At 42.7% G+C, this 18,315-nt stretch overlaps 1 protein-coding gene across 1 annotated transcript in view; it reads left to right on the top strand.

The window, feature by feature from the left end:
• Positions 1–18,315, top strand: part of LOC139376352 (kelch-like protein 24) — a 60,901-nt gene that overhangs the window by 27,020 nt on the left and 15,566 nt on the right. The window contains exon 6 of the mRNA XM_071118788.1: positions 17,283–17,471. Within this exon, the coding sequence (XP_070974889.1) occupies positions 17,283–17,471 (189 nt within the window). The remainder of the gene's footprint in view (positions 1–17,282; positions 17,472–18,315) is intronic.

Raw genomic sequence — 18,315 nt, 5'->3', positions numbered from 1 at the left:
ACCCGTTTACCAGTAGGTGCACTTCTTTGCGAGGTAGTGGAAAACCTACCAGGTCTTTGTGGTTGAATCTGTGTTTGAAATTCACTGCTCGACTGAGGGACCTAACAGATAATTGTATGTGTGCGGTACAGAGATGAGGTAATGTGGTGGCATTTTTCTGCTACACCAAATGAGGAGAGAGTTACAAACTTCACACACCAGTCAGAGTTACACTTAAACAACATATTTTTAATAAGAGCGTTGCAATAGCCTTTTTGACTTTCAATGATGCGCTATCTCTAATGAACCATTGAAAAGTACCAACAGAAAAGTACAAAGATCTTTTATAGCCAAGATACACCCCCCTCAACTTACATGACGAATCACAGGATCTTAGGAACAGTTCACAAAGGTTAAGATTTGTATGAAAGATAGCAGTTACTGTCTGCTATGTTTTATAGCTGTGTCAACAGTTCTCATTGTAAAGACCAGTGTCTGGCCCCCTCCTACTCCAAACTGGAACCCGTCTCACCCTGGTATGGTATAGCACAATAACATTACCTCATGTTATCTGGAATGCTCTTTAGGCTTTATTACCCAAAGACATCGTAAATCTCCTCTGTCAGTGCTATCTCATAGAGGCCCATCCTCATTGGAACACACACACACAATACTCTATTCTGTCGATTGTAACAACTATTATAATGTAATACAAGCACTGTAACGTAATCTTTATAACATAATCTTGCAATTTTCCACAACAGTAGTCATTCTAAAGTCATGTTAAACACTATTATTGCAAGTAGGGTTGCAAAGGGTCGGAAACCTTCCGGTAAATCGGTAAATTTCAGACATTTTTCCAGGAATTTTCCATGGGAAGTTAAGCCCGGGAATTTAGCTTAAATTCATCAACAAAGTTAGCTTATAACAGTGACCTTTGTTGTGGGATACACATATTATGTTTCAACTATCCCCAATTCAATGGAATTGAAACCCTCTGCATCACATGTGCAGTGCACTCTTCCATCACATGTACAGCCGATTCTCAAGATCTTGCACACTAATGAGATGCTATTGAGCCCACACTACTACACAGTCTGATCCAAGGACCACATGCTTACTGGTACGTTTTGATTACAATGCCGGGAGGTGGGGGTGAATATATTTTATGACACATTATTTTTTGTTAACTAGTAAATAGTAGCCTACAGCAAAGTTTGTTTAAGTAATTTCTAACTTGTTAACAATTTCTGCTAGTTAGTTTTTGGTACCATGTGGGTTTTAGCTTGCTTGAGCCTGCTAACTGAGAAGTGTTAATTCACCTGTTTCCATACATGTTTCATTTTAAAACATTTATCTTACAAAGAAGTTGTTTTAATCTAACTGCTTAAATATTTATCTGTACATGGAATATCATTTGTTTTTATTTTTACTTATTTTTTTTATACTCTTTACAGGAAAATGCCACTGATTTCACGGCAGCTAATGTAGAAGTAAAAGCTGTGTACATTTGCGAATACTGTGCCAAATCATATGTGAAGAATGCAACAAAGATGCAGAATCATCTGGCCAAATGCATATAGTTCACTCAGCGCTCACAGAAAGTAACCTCTGACAAAAGTCCCTCTACTTCTATTTGAGGTGAAAATGATTAATCAAGCCTTATCGATAGCAACAGCTCATGGTCCTCCTGGAATCAGAAGTTTTTTTTTACTCAATGTAGGAACGTAGTCAGAGAAATTCTGATGAATGTCTTGCTCGAGCTGTGTATACACCCCTCCAACCAGACATGCTTTATCTACTCATTTGCTGGATGCAGAGTTCAACAGAGTTCAAATGAAGGTCAAGCAAATCATAGAGAAAGCAGACTGTATTGCAATCATCTCTGATGGGTGGTCGAATGTTCGTGGGCAAAGAATAATTAACTACATCATCTCCACCCCTCAGCCAGTATTCTACAAGAGCACAGACACAAGGGACAACAGACACACCGGTCTCTACATTTCAGATGAGCTGAAGGCAGTCATCAATGACCTTGGACCACAGAAGGTATTTTCACTGGTGACAGACAATGCTGCGAACATGACGGCTGCTTGGTCTAAAGTGGAGGAGTCCCACCCTCACATCACACCCATTGGCTGTGCTGCTCATGCATTGAACCTGCTCCTCAAGGACATCATGGCACTGAAAACAATGGATACACTCTACAAGAGAGCCAAGGAAATGATTAGGTATGTGAAGGGTCATCAAGTTATAGCAGCAATCTACCACACCAAGCAAAGTGAGAAGAATAAGAGCACCACATTGAAGCTGCCCAGCAACACCCATTGGGGTGGTGTTGTCATCATGTTTGAAAGTCTCCTGGAGGGGAAGGAGTCTCTCCAAGAAATGGCCATATCACAGTCTGCCGATATGGACAGCCCCATCAAGAGGATCCTCCTGGTTGATGTATTTTGGGAGAGAGTGGTAAGCAGCCTGAAACTCCTGAAACTTATAGCAGTAGCCATTGCACGGATTGGGGGAGACAATGCCATCCTGTCTGATGTTCAGACTCTGTTTTCAGATGTAAGAGAAGAAATCCGTACAGCCCTTCCCACTTCACTGTTGCTCCAAGCAGAGGAAATTGCGGTTCTGAAATGCATCAAAAAGCGTGAAGACTTTTGCCTGAAGCCCATCCATGCCGCAGCGTACGTACATGTTGGACCCCAAGTATGCTGGCATGAGCATCCTGTCTGGTGCAGAGATCAACAAGGCCTTTGGGGTCATCCCTACCGTTTCTCGCCACCTTGGCCTGGATGAGGGTAAGATTCTTGGCGGTCTGGCGAAGTACACTTCCAAACAAGGGCTTTGGGATGGAGATGCAATATGGAAGTCGTGCCAATATATCTCATCAGCCACCTGGTGGAAGGGACTTTGTGGATCTGAGGCTCTTTCCCCTGTTGCCTCCATCTCTCTCCAAATCCCACCAACATCAGCCGCCTCAGAGCGCAACTGGTCCTTGTAAATTGTTTTTTAAATTTATTTTGGAAGGACTTAATCATTTGCATTTATGTCTAATTATGATAAGGTTTATGTTTCTGTCTCCATATGATGTGGTAAATATATCCAAGGCAAAAAAACATCTATATTTAAATTATATTAATATTAATTTGCATATATTTCAGTTAATTCACATATATTCCCGTTAATTGCCCACGGAAAGTTTCCACCTCCTGAATATTCCCCAAAATGAGCAACCCAAATTGCAAGCTACAGCTAAAGTCGGAAGTTTACATACACTTAGGTTGGAGTCATTAAAACTCGTTTTTCAACCACTCCACAAATTTCATGTTAACAAACTATAGTTTTGGCAAGTCAGTTAGGACATCTACTTTGTTCATGACACGAGTAATTTTTCCAACAATTGTTTACAGACAGATTATTTCACTTGTAATTCATTGTATCACAATTCCAGTGGGTCAGAAGTTTACATGCACTAAGTTGACTGTGCCTTTAAACAGCTTGGAAAATTCCAGAAAATAATGTCAATGCTTTAGAAGCTTCTGATAGGCTAACTGACATCATTTGAGTTAATTGGAGGTGTACCTGTGGATTTATTTATTTAAGGCCTACCTTCAAACTCTGTGCCTCTCTGCTTGACATCATGGGAAAATCAAAAGAAATCAGCCAAGACCTCAGAAAAATAATGTAGACCTCCACGTGTCTGGTTCATCCTTGGGAGCAATTTCCAAACGCCTGACGGTATCACGTTCATCTGTACAAACAATAGTATGCAAGTATAAACACCATGGGAGCACGCAGCCGTCATACCACTCAGGAGGAGACGTGTTCTGTCTCCTAGAGATGAACATATTTGGTGCGAAAAGTGCAAATCAGTCCCAGAACAACAGCAAAGGACCTTGTGAAGATGCTGGAGGAAACGGGTACAAAAGTATCTATATCCACAGTAAAACGAGTCCTATATCGACATAACCTGAAAGGCCGTTCGGCAAGGAAGACGTAATTTCTCCAAAACCGGCATAAAAAGCCAGACTACGGTTTGCAACTGCACATGGGGACAAAGAAATCAAATCAAATCAAATCAAATTTTACTTGTAACATACACATGGTTAGCAGATGTTAATGCGAGTGTAGCGAAATGCTTGTGCTTCTAGTTCCAACAATGCAGTAATAACCAACAAGTAATCTAACTAACAATTCCAAAACTACTGTCTTGTACACAGTGTAAGGGGATAAAGAATATGTACATAAGGATATATGAATGATGATGGTACAGAGCAGCATAGGCAAGATACAGTAGATGGTATCGAGTACAGTATATACATATGAGATGAGTATGTAAACAAAGTGGCATAGTTAAAGTGGCTAGTGATACATGTATTACATAAGGATACAGTCGATGATATAGAGTACAGTATATACGTATGCATATGAGATGAATAATGTAGGGTAAGTAACATTATATAAGGTAGCATTGTTTAAAGTGGCTAGTGATATATTTACATCATTTCCCATCAATTCCCATTATTAAAGTGGCTGGAGTTGAGTCAGTGTCAGAGTGTTGGCAGCAGCCACTCAATGTTAGTGGTGGCTGTTTAACAGTCTGATGGCCTTGAGATAGAAGCTGTTTTTCAGTCTCTCGGTCCCAGCTTTGATGCACCTGTACTGACCTCGCCTTCTGGATAATAGCGGGGTGAACAGGCAGTGGCTCGGGTGGTTGATGTCCTTGATGATCTTTATGGCCTTCCTGTGACATCGGGTGGTGTAGGTGTCCTGGAGGGCAGGTAGTTTGCCCCCGGTGATGCGTTGTGCAGACCTCACTACACTCTGGAGAGCCTTACGGTTGAGGGCGGAGCAGTTGCCGTACCAGGCGGTGATACAGCAATGCTCTCGATTGTGCATCTGTAGAAGTTTGTGAGTGCTTTTGGTGACAAGCCGCATTTCTTCAGCCTCCTGAGGTTGAAGAGGCGCTGCTGCGCCTTCTTCACAATGCTGTCTGTGTGAGTGGACCAATTCAGTTTGTCTGTGATGTGTATGCCGAGGAACTTAAAACTTGCTACCCTCTCCACTACTGTTCCATCGATGTGGATAGGGGGGTGTTCCCTCTGCTGTTTCCTGAAGTCCACAATCATCTCCTTAGTTTTGTTGACGTTGAGTGTGAGGTTATTTTCCTGACACCACACTCCGAGGGCCCTCACCTCCTCCCTGTAGGCCGTCTCGTCGTTGTTGGTAATCAAGCCTACCACTGTTGTCGCCCTTAAACTTGATGATTTAGTCGGAGGCGTGCATGGCCACACAGTCGTGGGTGAACAGGGAGTACAGGAGAGGGCTCAGAACGCACCCTTGTGGGGCCCCAGTGTTGAGGATCAGCGGGGAGGAGATGTTGTTGCCTACCCTCACCACCTGGGGGCGGCCCGTCAGGAAGTCCAGTACCCAGTTGCACAGGGCGGGGTCGAGACCCAGGGTCTCGAGCTTGATGACGAGCTTGGAGGGTACTATGGTGTTGAATGCCGAGCTGTAGTCAATGAACAGCATTCTCACGTAGGTATTCCTCTTGTCCAGATGGGTTAGGGCGGTGTGCAGTGTGGTTGAGATTGCATCGTCTGTGGACCTATTTGGGCGGTAAGCAAATTGGAGTGGGTCTAGGGTTTCAGGTAGGGTGGAGGTGATATGGTCCTTGACTAGTCTCTCAAAGCACTTCATGATGACGGAAGTGAGTGCTACCGGGCGGTAGTCGTTTAGCTCAGTTACCTTAGCTTTCTTGGGAACAGGAACAATGGTGGCCCTCTTGAAGCATGTGGGAACAGCAGACTGGTATAGGGATTGATTGAATATGTCCGTAAACACACCGGCCAGCTGGTCTGCGCATGCTCTGAGGGCGCGGCTGGGGATGCCGTCTGGGCCTGCAGCCTTGCGAGGGTTAACACGTTTAAATGTCTTACTCAAAGATCATACTTTTTGGAGAAATGTTCTCTGGTCTGATGAAACAAAAGTATAACTGTTTGGCCTTAATGACCATCGTTATGTTTGGAGGAAAAAGGGGGAGTCTTGCAAGCCGAACACCATCCCAAACGTGTGATACAGTGAATTATAAGTGAAATAATCTGTCTGTAAACAATTGTTGGAAAAATTACTTGTGTCATGAATAAAGTAGATGTCCTAACTGACTTGCCAAACCTATAGTTTGTTAACAAGAAGTTTGTGGAGTTGTTGAAAAAAAGAGTTTTAATGACTCCAACCTTAGTGTATGTAAACTTCCGACTTCAACTGTGTTATAGTAGAATGATGAAGAGTGGATACACAGTAGTTCTCCATATCCTAGATGTGATATGACATTGGTCAGCAGCAGGCAGAGAATATAAGTTAGTCATGAATTCCTCCAGTGTTTTTCATTGGTGTCCCTTCCCCCTATTCTCTTTAGAAATTGTATCATCAATCCACACTGTTGAACTTTTAGAGTCTAGTTTTCCATCTCTGCCTTCTGGCTAATAATGACATCATGTGATTAGCATCTCATGCTTCCCCCGGTCGCCTCAGGATCTACAAACCGCCACTTAAACTTAAACTCAATCTTCCTGTAGCCAGAGGGCCAGCCTAATATACAGATATGGAAATTCCCCTTTTATATCATATTGAGGCCGGTTATGTCATATAGTTATGAAACCATAAATTCATTCAGCCTTTATAGATGGTTGAACTGTTGGCTTTGCAAAATCATCTTTCTGCCAATTCCGCTGTTATTTATTGAGCTCAGGGTTGGGTAGGTTACTTTCAAAATGTATTCCGTTACAGTTACTAGTTACCTGTCCAAAATTGTCATCAGTAATGTAACTTTTAGATGACCCAAACTCAGTAACGTACTCTGGTTACATTAAATTACTTTTAGATTACTTTCCTCTTAAGAGGCATTAGAAATAGACCAAAAGGATCCATCAAACACATTTGGTGTGTCAACATAGTGGTCGCTGACTTGTGGTCAGACTCGCTCAGGTGGAACAAATTAAAATATTTTTTTATAATTTTTCTCCCCAATTTCATGGTATCCAATTGGAAGTTAGAGTCTTGTCTCGTCGCTGCAACTCCCATACGGACTCGGGAGATGCGAAGGTCGAGAACCGTGCATCCTCCAACCAAGCCGCACTGCTTCTTGACACAATGCCCGCTTAACCCGGAGGCCAGCCACACCAATATGTTGGAGGAAACACTGTACACCTGACGACCGTGTCAGCGTGCATTCGCCCGGCCCGCCACAGGAGTCACTAGAGCGCGATGGGACAAGGACATCCCTGCCGTCCAAACCCTCCCCTAACCCGGACAACGCTGGACCAATTGTGCGCCGACCCATGGGTCTCCCTGTCGCGGCCGGCGACAGAGCCTGGACTCGAAACAGGATCTCTAGTGGCACAGCTAGCGCTGCGATGCAGTGCCTAAGACCACTGCGCCACTCGGGAGGCCCGGAACAAATTTAGACTTGCACGTTTTTTTCAATGCTGAATTGAATGTCAAATTAGAATGGTGTCATAATATATTTTTATTGTTAACATCCTTTCTGATTTTAAAAGTAATCCAAGAAGTAATCATATAATTTTTCAAAAGTATCTGTAATCTGATTGCAGTATGTTTTGCTTGAAAAGTAACTGATAACAGTTTGTTTATGATCAGATTACATACAAATGATTCCTAAGCCTAACTACCGTATTTGGTCCCATCCAATTATATTCCACCATGGTTGTGTCCAAAAGACCCATACTAGCGTACTGCATACTTAAACTGCATACTCATTTCGGCGTTTGATCTCGTAGAATTCACTCATCTTTCCTGACTCACGTGCACAGCAACAGCTGAAAATCAGATAAATTGACGCGCTGTACCAAAATGAACGAGTGACGGGAGTCAATGCAACCGCGCATTAGATGATGCATACGGAGGACTGTTTTTGAAATTAGTATGCTAGTATGGGAATTCGAACTCAACCCATGTCTCCGCCCCATCTTAAACCATGATCATTACTTGCATCTTGACAATGTGTGGTGAATTGGAGTGAAACAAATGTACTGTAGTAGTGTTTCCTATTTATTAGTATTTGTTTTCTTCTGTACCCAGTGGTTTTCACAAGCAAAGATGTAATTGGATCAGACTGTAACTGGAATACTGACTTATTCTCACCACCATCCTCCTATTATACGGAACAAGAAATGCCAAACTCAATGGAAACCATATCAAACCTGTTGTTTTTACCATATTCTGATGCCTGTGTATTTTATAGTTGTATTTTATTGCTCTGGTGTGCCCGTTTAGCTGTGCTGTGTTGTTTTGTGTGTGTGTGTGTGTGTGTGTGTGTGTGTGTGTTTGTGCACGTGTGTGCTTGTGGGGAAGCTGGTTACTTCATTGTGTTGTGGTAACGCAGGCCTATAGGGTGTAGTCAAGATTAGACCAATGCAGGCTGGCCATAATCAGGCCCTGTAAGTGCCAGAGAAAGTATGTTTTGAGCAATCGATGCAAATCACAACATACTGCTGTGTCGTGCTGTTACTGACTGAGGCTGTTAAAAGGCTGTCTTCATTTTAGACTGTCAACTTTAATAGTACCAGGTAATAACAGCATGGATGCTATTAAGAATAATATTAAGGAAAACATTACACAAGTGGTCAGCATTTGTTTTGGTTAATGATGGTCTTTAAAATCTACTAATAAATGCTATGAAATTAAGATAGACTTGACGACTCAACAATTTATAGTTTTAGGGGAAGGTGAACATTAGGTAGCAAAGCTACAATTACATCTGTTGAAATACAGTGCATTCAGAAAGTATTCAGACCCCTTGACTTTTTCCACATTATGTTATTCTAAAATGTATTAAATAGTTTTTTTCCCTCATCAATCTACACACAATACCCCATAATGACAAAAACAGGTTTTTAGAAATGAAAAACTGAAATATGACATTTACGTAAGTATTCAGATTAGACCATTTATAGTCAGTACTTTGTTGAAGCACCTTTGTCAGCGATTACAGCCTCGAGTCTTCTTGAGTATGACGCTACAAGCTGGGCACACATGTATTTGAGAGTTTCTCCCTTTCTTCTCTGTAGATCCTCTCGAGCTCTGTCAGGTTGGATGGGGAGCGTCGCTGTATAACTTTCTTTAGTTCTCTCCAAAGATGTTTGATCGGGTTCAAGTCTGGGCTCTGGCTTGGCCACTCAAGGACATTCAGAGACTTGTCCCAAAGCCACTCCTGCTTTGTCTTGGCTGTGTGCTTAGTGTCATTGTCCTGTTGGAAGGTGAACCTTTGCCCCAGTCTGAGGTCCTGAGTGCTCTGGGGCAGTTTTTCAAACCACATGCTGTTGTCATTTGCATATTCCAGTGAAAGCATGTCAACAGAGATGTCACGGGTATATGCGTCCGCAAACAGCTGTGTGTGTGTTAGTGCTGAGCGATTATCCAAAATATCAGTTGTTTTTACAGTACCACTTTGAACACCTACTCATTCAAGGTTTTTCTTAATTTTGTATTATTTTCTAAATTGTAGAATAATAGTGAAGACATCAATACTATGAAGTAACACATATGGAATCATGTAGTAACCAAAAAAGTGTTACACAAATCAAAACATATTTTAAATGTGAGATTCTTCAAAATAGCCACCGTTTGCAATGATGACAGCTTTGCACACTCTTGGCATTCTCTCAACCAGCTTCATGAGGAATGCTTTTCCAACAGTCTTGAAGGAGTTCCCACATATGCTGAGCACTTGTTGGCTGCTTTTCCTTCACTCTGCGGTCCAACTCACCCCAAACTATCTCAATTGGGAAGCATAGAATCTACTAGAATGTCATTGTAAGTAGCATTAAGATTTCCCTTCACTGGAACTAAAGGGCCTAGCCTAAACCATGAAAAACAGCATTAGGCGATTATTCCTCCACCACCAAACTTAACAGTTAGCACTATGCATTGGGGCAGGTAGCGTTCTCCTGGCATCCGTCAAACTTAGATTCTGCCAGATGGTGAAGCGGGATTCATCATTCCAGAGAACACGATTCCACTACTCCAGAGTCCAATGGCGGCGAGCTTTACACTACTCCAGCCATTACGTGCTTCAGCACTCGGCGGTCCCGTTTTGTGAGCTTGTGTGACCTACCATTTGGTGGCTGATCCGTTGTTGCTCCTACATGTTTCCACTTTACAATAACAGCACTTAGATGACCCCAGCAGCTTTAGCAGGGCAGAAATTTTAAAAACTGACTAGTAGGAATGGTGGCATCCTATGACGGTGCCACGTTGAAAGTCACAGAGCTCTACAATACGGGCCATTCTACTGCCAATGTTTTCCTATGGAGATTGCATGGCTGTGTGCTTGGTTTTATACACCTGTCAGCAACGGGTTTGGCTGAAATAGCCAAATCCACAAATTTTAAGGGGTGTCCACATACTTTTGTGTATATATAGTCCATCTCTACCTGAAAATCCATGATCTAATTGATTGACTGTTGGCATTCAGCAGTCATAAAAGTATACCTTATTTACTTTGAAGAACTACTGAAATTGTGAATTTGTCAGACAGCATAGGCAGCAGCTCTAAAAAGATGAGATGATTACTTGGAATTAAATAATGAAGTCATCAAATATAACAAAATGATATCAAGTTAAAAAATAATAAAAATAGCTGACACCATTCAATATTGTTTCAGATAGAACCTTAGAACTCTACGTTATTAAGTTATTTTTGTGAAACCATTAAAGCCACAATATGTAACTTCTTGGGCGACCCAATCAAATTCACATCGAAAGTTGAGTTATAGATATTTTATTCTCATCGAAAGCAAGTCTAAGAGGGGTAGATCAAATCAAATAGGATTTGTCACATGCGCCAAATACCACAGGTGTAGACATTACAGTGAAATGCTTACTTACCAGCCCTTAACCAACAGTGCTTTAAGAAGTAATTAAAAAATAAATAAAACTAACAAATAAATATATACAGGGGGTGCCGGTACAGAGTCAATGTGCGGGGGCACTGGTTAGTCAAGGTAATTGAGGTAATATGTACATGTAGGTAGAGTTATTAAAGTGTCTATGCATAGTTAATAAACAGATAGTAGTAGCAGCAGTGTAAAAGGGGGGGGGGGGTAATGAAAATAGTCTGGGTAGACCTTTGATTAGCTGTCTCATGGCTAGGGGGTAGAGGCTGTTAAGAAGCCTTTGGACCTAGACTTGGCGCTCCGGTACAGCTTGCCGTGCGGTAGCAGAGAGAACAGTCTATGACTAGGATGGTTTCCTCCGACACCGCCTGGAATAGAGGTCCTGGATGGCAGGAAGCTTGGCTCCAGTGATGTACTGGGCCGTATGCACTACCCTCTGTAGTGCCTTGCGGTCGGAGGCCGAGCAGTTGCCATACCAGGCAGTGATGCAACCCACCAGGATGCTCTCGATGGTGTAGAATCTTTTGAGGATCTGTTGACCCATGCCAAATCTTTTCAGTATCCTGAGGGGTAATATGATTTGTCGTGCCCTCTTCACAACTGTCTTAGTGTGTTTAGACCATTCTAGTTTGTTGGTGATGTGGACACCAAGGAACTTGAAGCTCTCAACCTGCTCAACTACATCCCTGTCGATGAGAATGGGGGTTTGCTCAGTCCTCCTTTTCCTGTAGTCCACAATTGTCTCCATTGTCTTGATCATGTTGAGGGAGAGTTTGTTGTCCTGGCACTACACGGCCAGGTCTTTGACCTCCTCCCTATAGGCTGTCTCATCGTTGATGGTGATCAGGCCTTCCACTGTTTTGTCATCGGCATACTTGATGATGGTGTTGGAGTCATGCCTGGACATGCAGTCATGAGTGAACAGGGTGTACAGTAGGGGACTGAGCATGCACCCCTGAGGGACCCTCGTGTTGAGGAGCAGCGTGGCGGATGTGTTGTTACCTGCTCTTACCACCTGGGTGCGGCCCGCCAGGAAGTCCAGGATCCAGTTGCAGAGGGAGGTGTTTAGTCCCAGGGTCCTTAGCTTAGTGATTAGCTTTGAGGGCACTATGGTGTTGAACGCTGAACTGTAGTCAATGAATAGCATTCTCACATAGGTGTTGCTTTTGTCCAGGTGGGAAAGGGCAGTGTTCAGTTAAAGAGATTGTATCATTTGTGGATCTGTTGGGGCGGTATGCAAATTGGAGTGGGTCTAGGGTTTCTGGGATAATGTTGTTGATGTGAGCCATGACCAACCTTTCAAAGCACTTCATGGCTACAGACGTGAGTGCTTCGGGTCAGTAGTCATTTAGGCAGGTTACCTTAGTGTTCTTGGGTACAGGGACTATGGTGGTCTGCTTGCAACATGTTGCTATTAGACTCAGTCAGGGACAGGTTTAACATTTCAGTGAAGACACTTGCCATTTGGTCAGCACATGCTCGGTGTTCACATCCTGGATATCCGTCTGGCCCTGTTTAAAGGTCTTACTCATATCGGCTACGGAGAGCGTGATCACACAGTTGTCCGGAACAGCTGATGCTCTCATGCATTTTTCAGTGTTACTTGCCTCGAAGCCAGCATAGAAGTAATTTAGCTGTTACTGGGCAGCTCGCGGCTATGCTTCCCTTTGTAGTCTGTAATAGTTTGCAAGCCCAGCCACGTCCAACGAGCGTCGGAACCGGTGTAGTACGTTCCAATCATAGTCCTGTATTGAAGCTTTGCCTGTTTGATGGTTCGTCAAAGGGCATAGCGGGATTTCTTATAAGTTTCTGGGTTAGAGTCCCGCTCCTTGGAAGCAGCAGCTCTAGCCATTAGCTCAGTGCGGATGTTGCCTGCAATCCATGGCTTCTGGTTGGGGTACGTACGGTCACTGTGGGGACGACGTAATTGATGCACTTATTGATAAAGCCAGTGACTCATCAATGCCATCGGAAGAATCCCCGGAACATATTCCAGTCTGTGCTAGCAAAAAAGTCCTTTAGCTTAGCATCTGCTTCATCTGACCACTTTCTTATTGACCGAGTCACTGTGGCATGTCAAGAAGCTGTTTAAACAGCATGATCATTACACAGGTGCACCTTGTGTTGGGACAATAAAAGGCCACTCTAAATGTGAAGACTTGTCATACCACTCAATGCCACAGATGTCTAAAGTTTTAACGGGAGGGTCTTGACCTGACTGCAGTTTGGCATTGTATCCGACTTCAGTGGACAAATGCTCACCTTTGATGGCCACATTGCACGCTGGAGAAGTGTGCTCTTCAGGCAAATTATTGTCACACCAGATACTGACTGGTTTTCTGATCCACACCCATACCTTTTTTTAAGGTATCTATGGCCAACAGATGCATATCAGTATTCCCAATCGACTGATTTCCTTATATGAACTGTAACTCAGTATAATCTATGAAATTGTTGCATGTTGCGTTTTATATTTTTGTTCTGTGTACATACTATATATCTTCTGTGAGTCATATCTGTTGCATTTGTTTAGGGAGATTGTGTGAGATGGAGGGGAAACAGGGGTGTTGGTCTGTCCTGTTGTTAGCAGCATGTGGCTCTGCTCTGACTCCTGTGGGTAGTATGGTGCATGGTTTGAACACAAACACGCACACATACGAACACATAAAAAATACCTACAGTAGTTATATTTCTCTCTGGAATGTAGGCAGAATTTATGAACTGCCTCAGTTGCTATGCAAATAGCTAGGTGTCCGGTCTGCTTCCCTCTCATTTCTCTTTCCCGCTCTCTGCCTCCTCCCCCATCTCTTTGTCCTTTATTTGTCTCTTGCTTACCTTTCTGTTTCTCTAGAAGTGTCTAGTTCAATTCAATTTTATTTAATGGCTTTTTTTGGCATGGGAAACATTTGTTAACACTGCCAAAGCAAGTGAAGTAGATAATAAACAAAAGTGAAATAAACAATAAAAATGAACAGTAAACATTACACTCACAGAAGTTCCAAAAGAATAAAGACATTTCAAATGTCATATTATGTCTATATACAGTGTTGTAACGATGTGCAAATAGTTAAATTTCAAAAGGGAAAATAAAAATGCATTGTATTTACAATGGTATTTACAATGGTGTTTGTTCTTCACTGGTTGCCTTTTTCTTGTGGCAACAGGTCTCAAATCTTGCTGCTGGGATTGTCACACTGTGGTATTTATCAAAATTGGGTTTGTTTTTCGAATTCTTTGTGGATCTGTTTGATCTGAGGGAAATATGTGTCTCTAATATGGTCATATATTTGGCAGCTCAGTTCCCACCTCATTTTGTGGGCAGTGTTCACATAGCCTGTCTTCTTTTGGTAGCCAGGTCTGCCTACGGCAGCCTCTCTCAATAACAAGTCTCTGTTTCTCTTTCCTTTCTTCCTATTTCTCTCTTAATCTCTACCTCCACCCCCCCTCGTCATCCCTCGCGATCTCCCTCCCTCTCTTCCTCTCTACCTGCTCACCTGCCTATGTAGAAGAGAGGCAGGAACAGCCAAGAGGCAACAGGTTGCATAAGAGACATGTTGATGTGTTTGTATATCAGTTGAACCAGTCACTGTCTGCTCTGTCTCCCTGGCATCCATACAGATCCTTCAGTTTTTCCTCTACCTTCCTGAATTTATATGCTTTGAACCCATTAACATCAACCACCAGGGGACTGTCACGTTTTAGTCAAATACTACATGGAAAATCTTATTTACCATTGACAATTCTTTCTATTCAGCAGTTCAAAACGAACAGTTTTGAAATGTGTTTTTTTTGCTATTGGATTAAATGGTAGTTAAAATGACTAAATGGTGAGCCCATCATTATCTGATGTATTGTTAACTAAACAATGTTCTCATGCTATTTCACGGAAAACTGCGATTATACATGAATGACTCGGGTGAAAGATATGTGAAACCCAATGAATTCGCATTCAAAGGTTCTGAACATGAAATGAGTTTAAATCAGCCATCCACTCCAGACCGGAATTTGGAAATTGGATGTATGTGTGAATGTGCATGTGCGCGTGCGTGCGTACGTGGTGTAGTGTGATTGAGTTGAAGAGCTTATCTGATGTGATTACTGTCTGCTATGTCTTTCATATATTACCTGTGACACACACAAATAGGAGGGTTATGGTGCCAGTTGTAATAAAGTCATAAATAGTTGGTTTCTCAAATGACTGCCTCGCCTGGTTCACCAACTACTCTCAGACAGAGTTTAGTGTGTCAAATCGGAGGGCCTGTTGTCCGGACCTCTGGAAGTCTATGGGGGTGCCACAGGGTTCAATGCTCGGGCCGACTCTTTTCTCTGTATACATCAATGATGTTGCTCTTGCTGCTGGTGATTCTCTGATCCACCTCTACGCAGACGACACCATTCTGTATACTTCTGTCCCTTCTTTGGACACTGTGTTAACTAACCTCCAGACGAGCTTCAATGCCATACAACTCTCCTTCCGTGGCCTCCAACTGCTCTTAAATGCAAGTAAAACTAAATGCATGCTTTTCAACCGATCACTGCCTGCATCTGCCCCCCGTCTAGCATCACTACTCTGGACGGTTCTGACTTAGAATATGTGGACAACTACAAATACCTAGGTGTCTGGTTAGACTGTAAACTCTCCTTCCGGACTCACATTAAGCATCTCCAATCAGAAATTAAATCTAGAATCAGCTTTCTGTTTCGCAACAAAGCATCCTTCACTCATGCTGCCAAACATACCCTCGTAAAACTGACTATCCTTGAGTTTGGCGATATCATTTACAAAATAGCCTCCACACTCTACTCAGCAAATTGGATGCAGTCTATCACAGTGCCATGCGTTTTGTTACCAAAGCCCCATATACTACCCACCACTACGACCTGTATGCTCTCATTGGCTGGCCCTCGCTTCATATTCTTCGCCAAACCCACTGTCTCCAGGTCATCTATAAGTCTTTGCTAGATAAGCCCAGCCTTATCTTAGCTCACTGGTCACCATAGCAGCACCCACCCGTAGCACGCGCTCCAGCAGGAATATTTCACTGGTCATCCCCAAAGCCATTTCCTCCTCTGGCCGCCTTTCCTTCCAGTTCTCTGCTGCCAATGACTGGAACGAAATGCAAAAATCACTGAAGCTGGAGACCCATATCTCCCTCACTAACTTTAAGCATCAGCTGTCAGAGCAGCTTATAGATCATTGCACCGGGACATAGCCTATCTGTAAATAGCCCACCCAACTACCTCATCCCCATACTGTTATTTATTTTGTTGTGCCTTTGCACCCCAGTATCTTTACTTGCACATTCATCTTCTGCACATCTATCACTCCAGTGTTAATGATAAATTGTAATTATTTTGCCACTATGGCCTATTTATTGCTTTACCTCCCTAATCTTACTTCATTTGCACACATTGTATATAGACTTTTCTATTGTGTTATTGGACGGTACATTTGTTTATTCCATGTGTAACTCTGTGTTGTTGTTGATGTCGCTCGCACTGCTTTGCTTTATCTTGGTCTGGTCGCAGTTGTAAATGAGAACTTGTTCTCAACTGGCCTACCTGGTTAAATAAAGGTGACATTTATTTTTTTATTTTTTTAAGCATGAATTAGGTCATCTTATACCGTTTACTGGATTGACTGGTTCTACCTCAAGAGGCAGGAACTGGTATACACACATGGAACAGTGGCTTCTTATAAACAAACCTGTCTCTATGCCACAGACAATGGCACTGTGCGTGCATGGGTGCGTGTGTTCGTATGTGTCATTCAGTACCAGTAACCAAACAAGTGTTAATTAAACAAATCAAAATATATGATATATTTGAGATTCCTCAAAGTAGCCATCCTTTGCCTTGTTGCACACTCTTGTCATTCTCTCAACCAGCTTCATGAGGTAGTCACCTGGAATGCATTTCACTGAAGGTCAATTAACTTATAACAAGGCACACATGTTAATTGAAATGCGTTCCAGGTGACTACCTCATGAAGCTGGTTGAGAGAATGCCAAGAGTGTGCAAAGCTGTAATCAAGGCAAAGGGTAGCTATTTGAAAAATCTCAAATATAAAATATGTTTTGATTTGTTTAACACTTTTTTGGTTACTGCGTGATTCCATATGCGTTTATTCATAGTTCTGATGTCTTCACTATTATTCTACAATGTAGAAAATAGTAAAATAAAGAAAAACCCTTGAATGAGTAGGTGTGTCCAAACTTTTGACTGGTACTGTATATGCAGTGCTTAGGCAGGATTTTGTGTGTGCACAGGTTGAGCACTCTTGGCAGGGGAATTCTTACCAGAGGTGTTTGTGCATTGTAGCCAATGCAAACGCTAATCAATATTGTTCTAACCACTGTGATTATATGTGTGTTCTCTGTACAGGTCTATGCAGTGGGAGGGTATGACGGTCAGAGTCGTCTGAGCAGTGTGGAGTGCTATGACTCCTTCTCTAACCGCTGGACAGAGGTGGCTCCCATGAAGGAGGCGGTCAGTTCTCCGGCCGTGTCCAGCTGTGCTGGGAAGCTCTTTGTCATCGGGGGAGGGCCCGATGACAACACTTGCTCTGATAAGGTGGGTAGACCCATAGGGTACACCATACACATGGATAACTGGCTAAGATGCACCTTAAACTTTCGTAGATACACCACACACGTTAGATAATCATGAATAATATGAAAGGTTTGATACACACCATACCTTTTAGATATCAACCTAAATCCCAGTAATGAATGAATGTTGTTAACTTACCTTTACTGTCCTTATTTGTCATTCAAGAGGAAATTCTTTCCACAGTTCATAACAGTTACGCTTATACAGTACATCAACAACCCTCTGTCTCTACCACCACCATCACCACCCCTCCCCTTATGCATTCATAACAGTAAACAGGGAATCTGATTTTGGAATCAAGTACTTGTGAGATTTGCGCCTACGCTACACCTCGGTCCAATAACACTGTCTAATAACCCAGACTGACATTACAACACAAGGGTTGAATAAGGTGGAGGTTTATTCAGATCAAGTACAGCGAGTGATACCAGAGTCAGATGAGTCATACCATGTTTACCATGTTAAAATAGGCAATATTTTAATGAGGTTTAATGAGACACCTTTTATAGTTCATCAGTTGTCATTGGAGGTGTTGTGACATCAGACAGAGAGCAATATCACCACACCTCCCCATAGTTGGAGGGAGGACGAAGGACTAGGGAATGGCCCTATAGCTGGATGGAGGACTAGGCAAGGTATATCACCACACCTACCTATAGTTGGAGAGAGGACGGGGTCTTGGGAATGGCCCTATAGCTGGAGGGAGGATGGAGGACGAGGCAAGGTATATCACCACACCTACCTATAGCTAGATGGAGGACTAGTGAAGGGCCAAGACTACAGTGGTGGTCATAATGGATCAAAT

Source organism: Oncorhynchus clarkii, chromosome 20, assembly GCF_045791955.1.
Source record: "Oncorhynchus clarkii lewisi isolate Uvic-CL-2024 chromosome 20, UVic_Ocla_1.0, whole genome shotgun sequence".
Lineage (NCBI taxonomy): Eukaryota > Metazoa > Chordata > Actinopteri > Salmoniformes > Salmonidae > Oncorhynchus > Oncorhynchus clarkii.
Note: the sequence above shows the minus strand (reverse complement) of the source record. Positions and strands in the feature narration are given on the sequence as shown.